Raw genomic sequence first — 14,811 nt, 5'->3', positions numbered from 1 at the left:
AACTGTAACCATTCTGTAGTTTAGCAATCTTTTTTTTTTATTAGTTAATCCCTTAGCACATTTATGAAAGGTGTTATTCTATACTCTTCAACTTTTTTTAAGCCCTAAATACACCAAATCCTTCTGATAAGCGATTCCCCTGCCTAATTTATTAGAAAGATGAGCAGTGGATGTGAGCTTCCATAGCTCTTCTTTCTACTTTTTAACACTCCTTTACCAATTCATAATTTTTCATATATCCATCAGGTGTGAGATAAACAGCGATGCTCATTAAACTCCTAATGCAATTCTTTCAGTCATTCAACAAATTTTATTGAGCATATACAATCTGTCAGTACCATCTCAATTGCTGGGTATATCATGATAAGAAAGAAAGAAATTCTACACTCAGGGAACATCATATAGGAAACGGAGGTTCATATTATAATAATCACATAATACATAAATGTTTTAAATTCTCTTTCCATCTCCTCAGGCCTTGTTTCCTCAACTATTCTCAGCGCATCCTCCATTTCCACAGGTTTTACTGCTCCTGCCCACCCCAGCTTGAAAACCTTGCTTGGCACAGTCACCCTCTATACTTAGTATGCTCTATTTCTTTCCTTCCTGACTTCTTACACTTTAGAAACATACTCTATTCCCATCGCCTTCATTTCCTTGTATGCTAAACCAGGAAATCTGGTTCCTGCTCTGATTTTTTCTTAAAAACGACTTCTTAAAAACAATATCCATGCCTTTTTCAGTTCTGAAAGTACCAACTACCTCTTACTTTCGAAATTCTCCTCTTTCTTAGTGCCTAGAACCAAACTGTTGTTTTCTCTTTTCTACTCCAATTTTTCTGATAATTCTGTTTTCACTCTAGGTTCCTCCATCTCTGTTCCAAACAGTGGGTATTCCTCCAAGTTGGAAACAAAGAGGAACGAAATCCATAATCCATTTCACCTCCAACCCGATCCCAGACAATTTAGCTCTGTGCCTATTACCTGTGTTAATCAGGCTTCCAAACTTTCTAAATAACTTAGGCTGACCACCTGAGTTAAATTTAATTCTTCATGCTGTCCTATACACGGTCCTCAAAATATTTACTGAATCCACACTTACCCCTTTGTTCTTATCCCTATCACAAGACCTGACTTGGTTAACTGTCTCATTCCTAGTCTCTCCCCATTTCAGTTCTTGACATTTTTCCATATTAATCTTGTGAAGATATAATTCTCTCCTGGTTTAAAATTCACTAATGGGTTTCTCCTGACTATAAGACAAAGTTCATTTACAGCAATCATATTCTGGCACTAATATCTTTCTCCTCTCTATTCATCCCATACTACCTTCCTAAATTCCACACTACAAATAAACCAGAATAATATTTTTAAATATTTTAAAATAGCAAAATCCTCCTTTTAAGTGAAATCTTCCACAGAACTCCAACACATAAAAGTAAATAAAGATACAATTACACTTGTTAAAACAAGGCCGGAAACCAGACAACTTAATCTCTCCTGTCAATTTCTCTCCCTTTACTGTGAAACCCAAGAGCTCCCAAGAACAGCCTCAAATCTATTCCATTATACCACATCCCTTGAACATTTCTTAAGACAAACTATCTTTGCTGAAATTCAGTCCCTATTTCCCTTCTTTGCCCTTAATCATCTTCTCCATTCTAGGTTATATGAAACCCTTAATAAGCCAGCACAAATTGTATTATACTTGTGGAAACTTTACTGATTATACCATACCAATCTAACCACTCTTTCCTATGAAAACCTAAAGTAAGAACAGCTGGCACTTACTATACATCAGAATCTGTATTAAGCCCTTACCAAATCTTCCCTACATCAGTGAAGTATAGACAGACAACAGTTAGCTAGAGACATATATACATATGTATATAATTATTGTCCACATTCTATAGATGAGGACACATGTCAGGTAACTTGCCTAAGGCCACACAACTTGTATATAACAACTTGTATATAATGGAACCAAATCTGAACTCAGTCATCTGCAAGCCTGTCCTCTCTATCAGTTCTTTCCAACCTTTTTAACGTCACTGAACACATAAAATGATATATGTAAAGCATTCTAGGGCAAAATGAAAGAAGCTGCTCACAGTTGAAGGCAATTCGTTTTAATACCCCAGGCCCAGCCTAGCTTCCCCAAGAATTCATGGGATCAATATTGGAGTATATTAGAAATTCGCTAGCAGTACACCAGCTGAAAAACTCTGCTATACAAATTCATTTCGTATTTACTGGTACCTGGTATGTAGCAGGGGTTCAAATATGTGTATGGGTTATTGACAAAGAACAACACATTATGCTCAAATCGCAAACAGAAGCAGACAGAAGAACAAACAAGAGCTGAAGAACTTACTAATAAATGCCTATACTTTGAACAAGGCAATAACCAGTTTAGATTTCCATAAGGTTGCTATGGTCTGAATATTTGTCCCCTCCAAAATTCACACTAAAATGTAATCCCCAATGTGGCAGTAGTGAGAGGTGGGGCCTTTAAGAGGTGACTGGATCATGGGAGCTCTGCCTACTGTGGACTGATCCATTCATGGATGAATGGATTAAAGAGTTATCATAGGAGGGAAACCGGTGGCTTTACAAGAAGAGGAAGAGAGACTTGAGATAACACACTAGCACCCTCAGCCCCTTTGCCATGTGACGCCCTGTGCCACTTTGGCACTCCTCAGAGAGTCCCCACAAGTAAGGAGATTCTCAACAGATGCAGCCCCATGACCCGGGACTTCTCAGCCATAACTAGAAGAAATAAATTTCTCTTCTTTATAAATTACCCAGTTTCAGATATTCTGTGATAAGCACTAGAAAATGGACTATGACAGGGTAGTAGTTAAAACAGTGGTTCTGAATCTTTAGTGTGCGTCAATTTCATCTGGATGATTTGTTAAACCACAAAGTGTGGGCCCTGACCCCAGAACTTGATTCTGAGACTCCACATTTCTAACAAATTCCCAAATGATACTGATGCTGAGACCTACTAGTCCCTGAAATAAAAAATCCTAACAATAAATATGTTTCATATACTCACACCCCACCAGCCAAATACTTAATCCTTCAGTAGTCAATTTTTAACAACACAAGTTTTCTCTAAGTCATGATGCAAGCTAGATTCTGGAAGAAAAGATAAACTTTTTAAACAGTGCTAAATGTTCCTTGACCCAATTATAACAACATATAATAGACCTTAAGCATGCTGTCATCAAGGACAGAAACCACAGCTATAGAAAATGTACATTATCAATGTTGTACTTAATATCCAATAAAACCAGCTTAAAGCAATTCAGAACAACAACACTATAAGCAATCTGATTGACAGGACACATGCTTTGAATTTATTAGAAGAATTATCCAGTTCAATGTAATACTTAACAAAGCTAGTCGCCAAAGTGATTTAATATCCAAGTGCCAAGTAAAATAATATTTTCGTGGTATTCATACTTTAAATAGAGGTTTGTGCATGCTCTCACTTATAAGTGGGAGCTAAACATTGAGCACACACAGACATAGAGATAGGACCAGCAGACACGGAGGACTACTAGAAGTGGGAGGGAGGATGGACTGAAAAACTACCTATTGGGTACTATGCTCACTACCTGGGTGATAAGATCCATACCCCAAACGTCGCAGCACAAAATATAGTCAGGTAACAAACCTGCACATGTACCCTTTATATCTAAAATAAAAGTTGAAATTTTAAAAATAAAAAGTAAATTAAATAAAGGTTTGATTTTATATCTCTTGCACCCAGGGTGATGCTTTTTTCAGGTAGACAGGCACGTAAATTATAATTACAACTAAGAAAAACACAAAAAACTTTACTCTGACTAATTAAATTTTATTTGTATAAAGCATAGGTGCATTTATTTCAGAAATACGGGAAATTATTTAAGGAATAAGACATTCAAAACTTTAAATACTTCTTGTGAATCATTCACAAATCCAAAAAATCTGACTCAGCAACCTAAGCGCAATTTTCAAATGTCCCTATCCTTCACTCACAAGGGTTAACTCAAACAGCTTTATTTTAACATTTTAAATATATCAATATTCATATTCAACAATTAGATCTAATAATAAAAACCCTACATTATGAAACCAGTATTTTTGGAGTAAGTTATACTGTGAAAAGCAATTGGTTTGCTATAAGATCAGGGAACAGTGGAATGTTCTCTTGGAAATGGTTGATGTTTTAATACTAAAATCTCTATCCTCAAGTATAATATGCATCTAAATAAAACAGTATTCAAATATATTGAGAAGATAAAATACAAAAAGCCTAGAAATGGAGAATTTTAAATCACAACAGTCAAAACCACAACAATCCCAAAAACAGGTAATAAAAAAGCCTAAGCGAATGAGTAATAAATGAAAGAATTATTAATATAAAATTATTTTATTAAAAGAATTTTAAAAATAAAATAATGGAAGAGTTAACAATGTTTTGCCCACTTTCCCCTCATTCCTTGTTCACTGTGTATTCTTGCTCTTAGTTCTTTCTCAACTAATCCATGTCATTCACTTTCTCCAAATCTTAATCAAGACTAGTCTCTAACATGATCCACCCTAATAACTTTCTTACATCACCTCAACAATACTTTCCTTTTTACCATCATGTTTTGAAACTGTTTTCCAATTCCTTCTATCTTTCCCAATTAAATTATTACCAAGTAGATTACAATTGTAAAGTAAAATAGTTTCTTAAAAATCAACGTTGGCCTATATAATCATAAATCCATAGTTAGGCCAAATTAATTTGAACCAAGTGGAAACTTTACTCATACTATTTTCTGTTTTTCAGTAAACCTTCATAACATCCCATATTCATTATATTATTTTAGTAAAGATTCAAAGTTGTGAAACTACACATATTTGACTAAATTCCAGTTACCAGTTGACCCTATCCTGGCTGACAGGATCCTGGTTGGCAGCTACCTACCCAACAAGACCAGTTCCTACTGGCCTACTAATTCAATCTATCTTTAGTAATTAGGTTAAAAAAATCTATGTCTCCAGACTCCCCTCTTATTAAAATTACACTGGTACAGTTCAGGTTCCTACCACCTACAGGATGGGCTACACTTTAAGGTCCTTTAAAATGTTGTCCCTTTAACATGAAATTCCCTTCTCTCTATGTCTGTACATTTGTATTTACCTGGTTTTTTTTCCAAATAAATCTCTTGGAAGATTCTCATAAATAAAGTCTTGTAGGGGCCGGGCGTGGTGGCTCATGCATGTAATCCCAGCACTTTGGGAGGCTGAGGTGGGTGGATCACCTGAGGTGGTGAGTTTGAGACCAGCCTGATCAAAATGAAGAAACCCCGCCTCTACTAAAAATACAAAAAAAATTAGCCAGGCGTGATGGCAGATGCCTGTAATCCCAGCTACTTGGGAGGCTGAGGCAGGAGAATCGCTTGAACCCAGGAGGTGGAGGTTGTGGTGAGCTGATATCGCGCCATTGCACTACAGCCTGGGCAACAAGAGTGAGACTCCCTCTCAAAAATAATAATAATAATAAATAAAATAAGGTCTTGGAAAGTCTTTATAAATAAGGGCTGTTTCTTTTATTGCAGTATCTTCAGAATGGTACATATTCATGATAAAAACTCAATAAAAATCAGCTGAATGGCCTATGCCAAGTAGATGGAATATGTACATATGTATGTATCTATGTATATACATATACACACAAGTATATTTCTCTGTACTTTTTATAAGAATCATAATATGATACTATATTAAATATAGTATCCATATTGATTTAGAAAAATACATGGATAACAAATTTGATTCTGAGAATCTATATTTCTAACAAATTCCCAAACGACGCTGATGCTGAGATCTACTGCTCTTAGAAATAAAAAAGCAACTAAAATGACTTAAATTCTATCACTTGTTAGAAACAGCTCTATCTAAAAAGAACAAAAACAGAAAAAGATTATTTTTTCTCATATCGAAAGCCAAACTTTAAAGATTTGGTACAATTTACCATGTATTCAGCAAAATATAAGTAAATAATATCTATGAACATGTATGAAAATTTATTTCTATGTAAATAATATGGAAATTTCCATGTATTAGTTTATTCAGTAAACATTTATTGAGTGGCCGCTATGAGTCAGGCACTGTTCCAGGTGCCTGAACATGCAGCAATCAACAAGAAAGACAAGATACCTGCTTTTATATAGTTTACATTCCAATTGTAGGATACAGATAATAAATGAATAAATAAGCAATAAATATAAGGTGGTCATCAGCACCCAAAATTACAAGAACATAATCTGGTAGCAAATAACCAGTATCGTTTATTGGAATACATATGCTAGTAGAAAATAGTTTTAAAAGGAGAGAAAAACAATCCAAACTAACAACTCTGAATAAGCATTTTATAGACAGATGGCTAATTTTTACATATATAGGACTGACTTAATACATCTGACAGAGCAGGAGCGTTGCCATCTTGGACAAACACCATCATCTTAAAATTTACGTTGATCAAAAACTGCCTAAATCCAAAGGGCATCAGCCTAATGGCTAAAGTCAGCATGACCATAAACCACAAATAAAATCTGAGACCAGAAACACTTCAAACCCCTCCCTGACCAGAGACATGCCAGCCCTGAGATAACCTCCCCTCCAGCTGGAGAGATGTCAGCCCCAAGATAATCTCCCCTCCGACCAGAGACATTCCAACCCCGCCATAAACTTCTCCACCACACAGAAACATTCCAAGCTCTCTCACCAATAGATACTCTCAGTCTGTAAGAAAGAACATTCCTGACCAAAAATCGGCCAGAAGCCCCTCTCAGGTTTATTCTCCAAAATAAACCTGTCTTTGACTGTTGAGCCACTTTTCATGTTTCTTTCCTCCTTAACTCTTACAACATCAAATTCCTAATAAAAAAATAACAGTGAGCATCAGAACCTTAAGCTGCTTCCACAATCCATTATTACTACTCAAAAATGTTTATAACAGAAATTATGTGCATTAAAACACAAAAGCTGCTTAACCTTAATAAAAGGTATCTAGAGACACAATACCTTAATATTTATATTTTGGATGACAGTTACAAGCACTAATACATACAGGTGTAAATTATTTTAGAATATAGACAACACATTTCCCTCCAACATTAAGTACAGCATTAGTTTTAAAAGCAAAGTGTTCAAAAAATGCCTCCAACAAGCACAAGCAAGTGAAGATGAGAGGAAGAGACAGATACCGATAAGGCAGTCAATTCAAGAACAGAGCTGTGTTAGAAGTTAGGGTAAAGAAATATTTGGTTCTAGGCAGTATATCTAGGAAAGGTAGTTGTGGCAGCAGAGTTAGAGCTCAGAATTGCTGGAGATATTATACCAGTCTCTGCTGACTCAAAAGTACTAGCTAAATACCCAAAATATTTGCTCAGACTCACATAGCAATATATCTCAAATAAGTCACAATGAGGGCACAAATATTAAGAGAAAGAAATCAGATATTATGATCATTTGGTAAACAATAGTACAGAAAAATTCCAGTTGAAATTGACTGTTACCACATCATTTTTCTTACACAGTTAGGACATAAGCTGTCCAACATAAGTTATTATTTCAAATCATTCGAGCCGGGTTCAACACCCAAGTCCTTTAATTAGCACTATAAAAAAATGTTTAACATCCTCTATAATCATCCTAAAAAATATCCTATAAGTAGTATTTTAAGCCAACAATTTTTATACCTCTTAATATTTTTAATTGTATGTATCACTTAACAAATGATACAATTGTTCAATTAGAGATTATTGTAATTTAGTATGCCTTAGTTTATTACATGTCATTGAAAAAAATATGTAAAAGACACAGTTGAGAAAAACATGAACATTTATAAATACAGACTATGTAACAACAGAACACTAAATAGTCATAGAAAGTAAGAAATGTGTCTTATAATCCTTTAGTCAAAATATTTGCTGTAATCAATAAGCTAATAGACTACTATATATTATCTAGAAAACTAAAAAATTATAAGAATTTTTGAAAAAAGTTTGCATTGCAAAATAAAAATTCCATAATAACAAAATTTAAACATACAAGTTAAAAAAAAAAAAAGACTACTGATGATATTGCTACACAGGCTATTCCAGATGTACATAAAAGAATGCAGGCCAATGAACAGGTGTCTAAGCCAAAGACCTAGTACTCAGGGTAAGTGTCCATATAGGTTGGTGCAGCTAGTTTTCCCTCTCTACCTTCCTTTTTCCACTCACAGTTTACAGCACAAACCAAGCTAAAATACTAGCTCAGCTTCTCTCTTTTCACTTCCAAACAGCCCAGCTCACCAGCCGGGCATGGTGGTAGTAGTTCACGCTTTGGAAGCACTTTGGGAGGCCAAGGCGGGTGGATCACCTGAGGTCAGGAGTTTGAGACCAGCCTGAGCAACATGGCGAAACCCCATCTCTACTAAAAATACAAAAATTAGCTGGGCATGGTGGTGCACACCTGTAATCCTAGCTACGTGGAAGGCTGAGGCAGGAGAATCACTTGAACCCTGGGAGGCAGAGGTTGCAGTGAGCTGAGATTGCACCACTGCACTCCAGCCTGGATGACAGAGCGAGACTCTGTCTCAAAAAAAAACAAACAACCCAGCTCTTGAATGGGCCATGAGATGCCCAAACATTTGGTCAAACATTATAGTGGGTGTGTCTGAGTGGGTGTTTCTGGATATGATTAACATTTGAATTGGTAGTCTGAGTAAAGCAGACTGCCCTACCTAATGTGGATAATTCTCATCCAATCAGTTGAAAGCCTAAACAGAACAAAAAGCCTGACCTCCTGTGAGTAAGAGGGAATTTCCTTCTGTCTGACTTCCTTAAACTGGGACCTCATTTTTTAAACTGAAACACTGACTCTTTCTGGGTCTCTAGGATGTTGGCATTTGAGTTGGAACTTAAGGTGACCCTTGAACAACGCAGGGATTATAGGCAACAACCTCCACCCCTCACTCCATACAGTTAAAAATCCATGTACAACTTTTTATTCCCCAAACACTTAACAACTAAAAGCCTACTGTTGACCATAAGCCTTACCGATAACATAAACAGTCGATTAACACATATTTTGAATATTATATGTTATACACTGTAACCTCACAATAAAATAAGCTAGAGGAAAAAAAAACATTAAGAAAGTCGTAATAGGCCAGGCACAGTGGCTCACACCTGTAATCCCAGCACTTTGGGAGGCCAAGGCAGGCAGATCACCTGAGGTCAGGAATCAAGACCATTCTGGCCAAAATGGTGAAATCCCATCTCAACTAAAAATACAAAAAGAAAAAGAAAGTCATAAGAAAATACATTTACAGTAAACCATAAGTTTACATTATCTATTTACAAGATGAACCATCTGTCTGAAATGGCAGTCAACCTTAGCCGGAGACCTCAATCTGTATTACATATCAAGCAAATCAACTTTTTCTTGTAATATGACTTTTTTCTGGTTTTGGGGAGCATTTCCAGCATTACTAGTGACACTTCCTATGAGCCCCATGGTGTTATTCAAGGTTTACAATATTTCACTGATCATGATGAAAAATACCCAAGAACTGTGAGAGATCACTTTACTGCAATATGCAATTTACTGTACAAACTGCTCACACTGAGATGATTAGCATCGCAGAGCGTTTTAAGCGGATACTTGCAACACTTATAGGCTCACCACAATAGCAACAGGGTGGGGCTATTAAATTACTATAGTAGTACAGAATGTGCTACAGTTAATTTTATGTAGGTTATAATACTGCATCTTTACATTTATTTACATTTCTCTCTACTGGGAATAGCACCAAGTATAGTTTGTACGTTTGTGTGCATGTGTTTTGATAAATTTTAACTTTTTGCAATAGATTCCTGCGTATCTCATGTTAGTAAATATGACTAGTATATATTTTATGCATTCCTTTATATTTAATTTTTTCTTACTTTTTTGATATTTCTAGGCTAGGTGGTTCATCTGCAAGTTTTTTCAAATTGTTGCATATCTCCAAAAAATTTTCCAATATACTTATTGAAAAAAATCCACATATAAGTGGACCCATGCAGTTCAAACCTGTGTATTTCGAGGATCAACTGTACACTATCATTCTTCTGGTTTTCAGGCTTTTGGATTCAGACTATAATTACAACATTGGCTCTCCTGGGTCTCCAACTTGCCAACTGCGGATCTTGAGACTTGTCAACTTCCATAACCCCCATTTCTCTATCTCTCGCACTGTGTGTGTGTGTGTGTGTGTGTGAGAGAGAGAGAGAGAGTGTCTGTGTAAGTTACAAAGACAAACACACACACAGTTCTGTTTCTCTGGAGAACCCTAATATATCTACCTACTTAAGACATCAAATTCCTAATAAAAAGATCAAAAACTGTTTTAAATTAATAATATACATAATGATGTCAATGGCAGAGCAAAATTCTCACATTGCTTGAAGAGAGTCTAATTTAAAACCTTTCTGAACAGTCATTTCACAGCATACATTAAAACTTTAAAATTGTGTGTATTTTCCTTTTTTTGAAATGGAGTCTCATTCTGTCACCCAGGCTGAAGTACAGTGGCACGATCTCAGCTCACTGCAACCTCTGCCTGCCAGGTTCAAGTGATTCTCCTGCCTCAGCCTCCTGAGTAGCTGGGATTATGGGCATCCATCATCATGCCGGGTTAATTTTTGTATTTTTAGTAGAGATGGTGTTTCACCATGTTGGCCATGCTGGTCTTGAACTCCTGACCTCAGGTGACCCACCCACCTTGGCCTCCCAAACTGTTAGGATTATAGGCGTGAGCCAACCCGCCCAGCTGTGTGTAGTTTCTTATCAGATAATTTTATTATAGTTTTGATTATTTCCAAAGAATATAATCAAAACTATAATCAATTATCTATGTCCCCAGGATATTAGCTATTTGACTCTGTTATTTATATTAGTAACATATATAACAGAGTCAAATTACAGCACTTTCAAAGGATGTAATAGTATGTAATGAATTAAGATATTTTCAAAGATTGGTCAAAAGTATGGAAAAATAATCATAATATAATGACAATTTTTAGAATGGTGAAAACCAGTGGTGTTCAGTTGTCCAGACTAGAGTAAAAGGCTACAATGTTGAGAGTAATTATTTCAAATTGGAGGATAACAGGTGAATTTTTCTGTATTTTTTGTATTTTCTATAATTAGAATAAATTACCTTTAAAAGAAATATAATAGAGGTCTAAAAAACATTATCCAAAACTGTTCAAAGAAAATCCTATTAAATGACTTCATTAAGATTATATGGATAATGGTCAACGAAGACAGTTTTTAAAACAAATCTGAAAACACTGTAAGAGCTTTTTATAACGTTATTTTGTAAAATCTGAGCTTTTTAATAAACTATATAGCTAGAGACATGAACTGAATTGTGATCTCTTAAAAGTCATTTGTTGAACCCCTAACTCCAAATCCAACTGTAACTGGAGATAGGGCCTCTAAAGGGATAATTAAGGTTAAATGAGATCAGATGAGTGGGGCCCTAATCCAGTAAGACTCGTGTATTTATAAGAAAAGGAAGAAACGCCAGGGATGCACATGCACAGAGAAAAGGCCATGTGAGCACAAAGCAAGAGGAAGGCCACCTGTAAGCCAAGAAGACAGGCCTCAGGAGAAACCAAATCTGCCAATGCTTTGATCTTGAACTCCAGCCTCCAGAAGTGTGAGGAAATAAACTGCTGTTTTTTAAGCCAACCAGTCTGTGGTATTTTATTATGGCAACACTTGCAAACTAACATAAAACATAAAATGTACTATAAAATGTACCTCGTAAATAATCTTCTATAATTTACTCTTAGGAGGCAGCAAATCAAGAAATAAATAGTAAAAAATGTTCTTCATACCACAGTGTCATGGCATAGAGGGGGCAAGAAATCATATTTCCAAATAAAATGTTATTAGCTGGCACTATTAAAGAGAAATAAGGAATAGGATTTGGAATATAAGCACTGTGGACAGGTTTTTTAAAAGGTTGTTCAGGTTTATAATGATTATTGTCTATCTAAAAATGTTCTATAGGCTGGGTATGATGACTCAGGCTCACGGCTGTAATCCCAAGCATGCCAAGGCAGGAAAATGGCTTGAGCCCAAGAGTTTGAGACCAACCTGGGCAACACAGTTAGACTCCATCTCTACAAAAAATAAAAAAAAAAAAAAAAATTAGCCAGGCATAATGGTGTGCACCTGTGGCCCTAGCTACTCGGAAGGATGAAGTGGGAGGATCACTTGAGCCCAAAGGTTGAGACTGCAGTGAGCCATGATTACACCATTGCACTCCAGCCCACCCTGGGCAACCGAGGAAGACCTTATCTCCACAAAAAAAAAAAAACAAAACAAAACAGTGTATAAAAGATTCTGCATAACATAATAGCAAATATTTTAAATTGTTTTCACTTTATTTGTTCATGATATCTCCCGGTGCTCAAAACATTATGTGCATATGTATATGTATGTGTATGTGTAGATACAAATACATTCCTACAGAAATATAACTCTGAAAGCAATTTCAGTCTTATAATTACTACTGGCAGTATACCTACAAAGGAAAACATTCCTTTCCCAATCTTTTGTATTAGATTAATATGCAAGTCTCTTTTTATTTAAACTGAATTGTCAACACATTTATCCTTTTAGAATTTTCAACTACATTGCAGGGAGCATATTAAAAAAAAAAAAAAACAGACTGTTTGATTTTCAGACCAAATTAAAATATCAGGTACCACTTTGATTTTTTTTTTTTCAAAATTACCTTGTCTGGATCCATCTTTCCTTTGATAAATTCTTGCTTCCAGAACTGCAATGCCTGTTCCAAAGTTAAACCAATGCCTTTCAGGAATAGGCCATACTGCATTCGGCCTCCATGACGAAGATGGTGATTTTCCCTCAAGGCTTTATGTAACTGACGCATGCAAGGTGGGAAGGATTTGGTAGAAAGCTACAAGAAAAAACAGAAGAGTTTTAAGTTACATGGAAGACTTATCAGGTTCCCTGTAGTATTTGTTATGGTTGCTAATTCAATTTAATTGGAATAAAAAACAAACCCCATAAGAAAGTGCTTCTTTATTGCTGTGGTTACAGATGACTCTTATCTATATCAGATGTTTCTTATTAACATTTTTTAATCAGTTACAAGTTAATATAGTATTTTAGATACTTTGGGTTAAATAACATACTATTAAATTTTATTTTACCTTTTTTAAATTAAACTTTTTCTTTGAAGTTAACTATAGACCCCCACACAGTTACGAAAAATAACACAAAGAGATAGCATATATCCAAATTCCCCCAAAGAGAAAATCATGTACAACTACAGTAGATTATCACAAACAGGATACTGACATTGATACAATCCACTAGTCTTATTCAGGTTTCCTCAGTTGTACTCATGCACTTACTTCTGTATTAAATTCTATACAACTTTGTCACACATAAGTTGATACATCCACCACCACAGTCAAGATGCAGAACAGTTCTGTCACCACAAGGATCTCTCATGATTTTATAACCTTTTGCACCCTGCTCCCCTCCCTCAGCTCCCTAATCTTTGGCAACCACTGATCTGTTCTCCATCTCTATAATTTTGTCATTTCAAGAGTATTATATAATAGAATCATATAATATGTATTGTTTTGAGATTGTCATTTTTTACTCAGCAGAATTCCCTCAAGATTCATCTAAGTTGTATGTAAACTAATTTCTTTATCACTAAGTAGTTTTCCATGGTATGTATCACAATTTATTTAACTATTCACTCACTGGAGAACACTTGGGTTGTTTCCAGTTTGGGCTATTTCAAATGAAGCTATTATGAGAATCCTTGAAGAGGTTTTTATGTGAACATAAGATTTCATTTCCCTGAGATAAAAGCACAATTGCTGAATAGCAGATGAACTTTTAAGATAACTCAAATACAAAGCAGAACACAAAAATAAGAGAAATTGTTCTCATAAGGAAAATTCAAATAAATGTGTTAAAGAAATCAAGTTAAAAGGAACAAAGTGTAGGTCTTTCCCTTAGTGTCAAAAATGAAATATTGTTGCCCACTTTAATTTTTCACTTATGGTTTCAACTGCATTCTCTACGATTTCTTTAAATATCCTCCCAAGACTTAAATTCTCACTCCCTCACATATGCCTTAGCAAGTTCACTTCATCTATAACAGCAGGTCTCACTTTGCTTGACTTTGCTGCTCCCTCTAGTGACCATCCAGTTTCTCTTCATTCTTTTATAGTAACAGCTTCTGAATTTTTCCATCCCCAGTCTAGTTCATTCAGACCTATATCTTTCCTTGGTAGAACTAACTAGAAAGTCTTTCAGCTCATTATCATGTGACCATTTTTGTTCCCTCATATTAATATCTGATTTTTTTCTAAACATTGTTCTAATCTATACAATCAATATTCAACATCCTTAGTATGAACATTCAAGGTTTCCTCAATATCTGATAACTACTTTTCTTTTTTTTCCTTTTCTTTTTTTTTTTTTCAGATGGAATCTCACTCTGTTGCCCAGGCTGGAGTACAGCAGTACCACCTCAGCTCACTACAAACTCTGCCTCCCAAGTTCACGCAATTCTCCTGCTTCAGCCTCCTCAGTAGTAGCCATTACAGGTGCCTGCCAACACGCCCAGCTAATTTTGGTATCTGTAGTAGAGACAGGGTTTCACCATGTTGGCCAAGCTGGTCTCAAACTCCTGACTTCAGGTGATCCTCCCACCTCAGCCTCTGAAAGT

The 14,811-nt window shown here is 35.6% G+C and overlaps 3 protein-coding genes across 5 annotated transcripts in view; 2 read left to right on the top strand and 1 right to left on the bottom strand.

Moving 5' to 3' along the window:
- Nucleotides 1-14,811, top strand: part of DST (dystonin) — a 1,587,602-nt gene that overhangs the window by 535,378 nt on the left and 1,037,413 nt on the right. The gene's annotated exons all lie outside the window — the stretch shown is intronic.
- The window catches only part of PRIM2 (DNA primase subunit 2), a 311,497-nt gene that overhangs the window by 97,364 nt on the left and 199,322 nt on the right, over nt 1-14,811 (bottom strand). The window contains exon 10 of the mRNA XM_050788782.1: nt 12,829-13,014. Within this exon, the coding sequence (XP_050644739.1) occupies nt 12,829-13,014 (186 nt within the window). The remainder of the gene's footprint in view (nt 1-12,828; nt 13,015-14,811) is intronic.
- LOC126953305 (60S ribosomal protein L21-like) overlaps nt 1-14,811 on the top strand; it is a 710,657-nt gene that overhangs the window by 584,922 nt on the left and 110,924 nt on the right. The gene's annotated exons all lie outside the window — the stretch shown is intronic.

This window comes from Macaca thibetana, chromosome 4 (assembly GCF_024542745.1).
Source record: "Macaca thibetana thibetana isolate TM-01 chromosome 4, ASM2454274v1, whole genome shotgun sequence".
Lineage (NCBI taxonomy): Eukaryota > Metazoa > Chordata > Mammalia > Primates > Cercopithecidae > Macaca > Macaca thibetana.
Note: the sequence above shows the minus strand (reverse complement) of the source record. Positions and strands in the feature narration are given on the sequence as shown.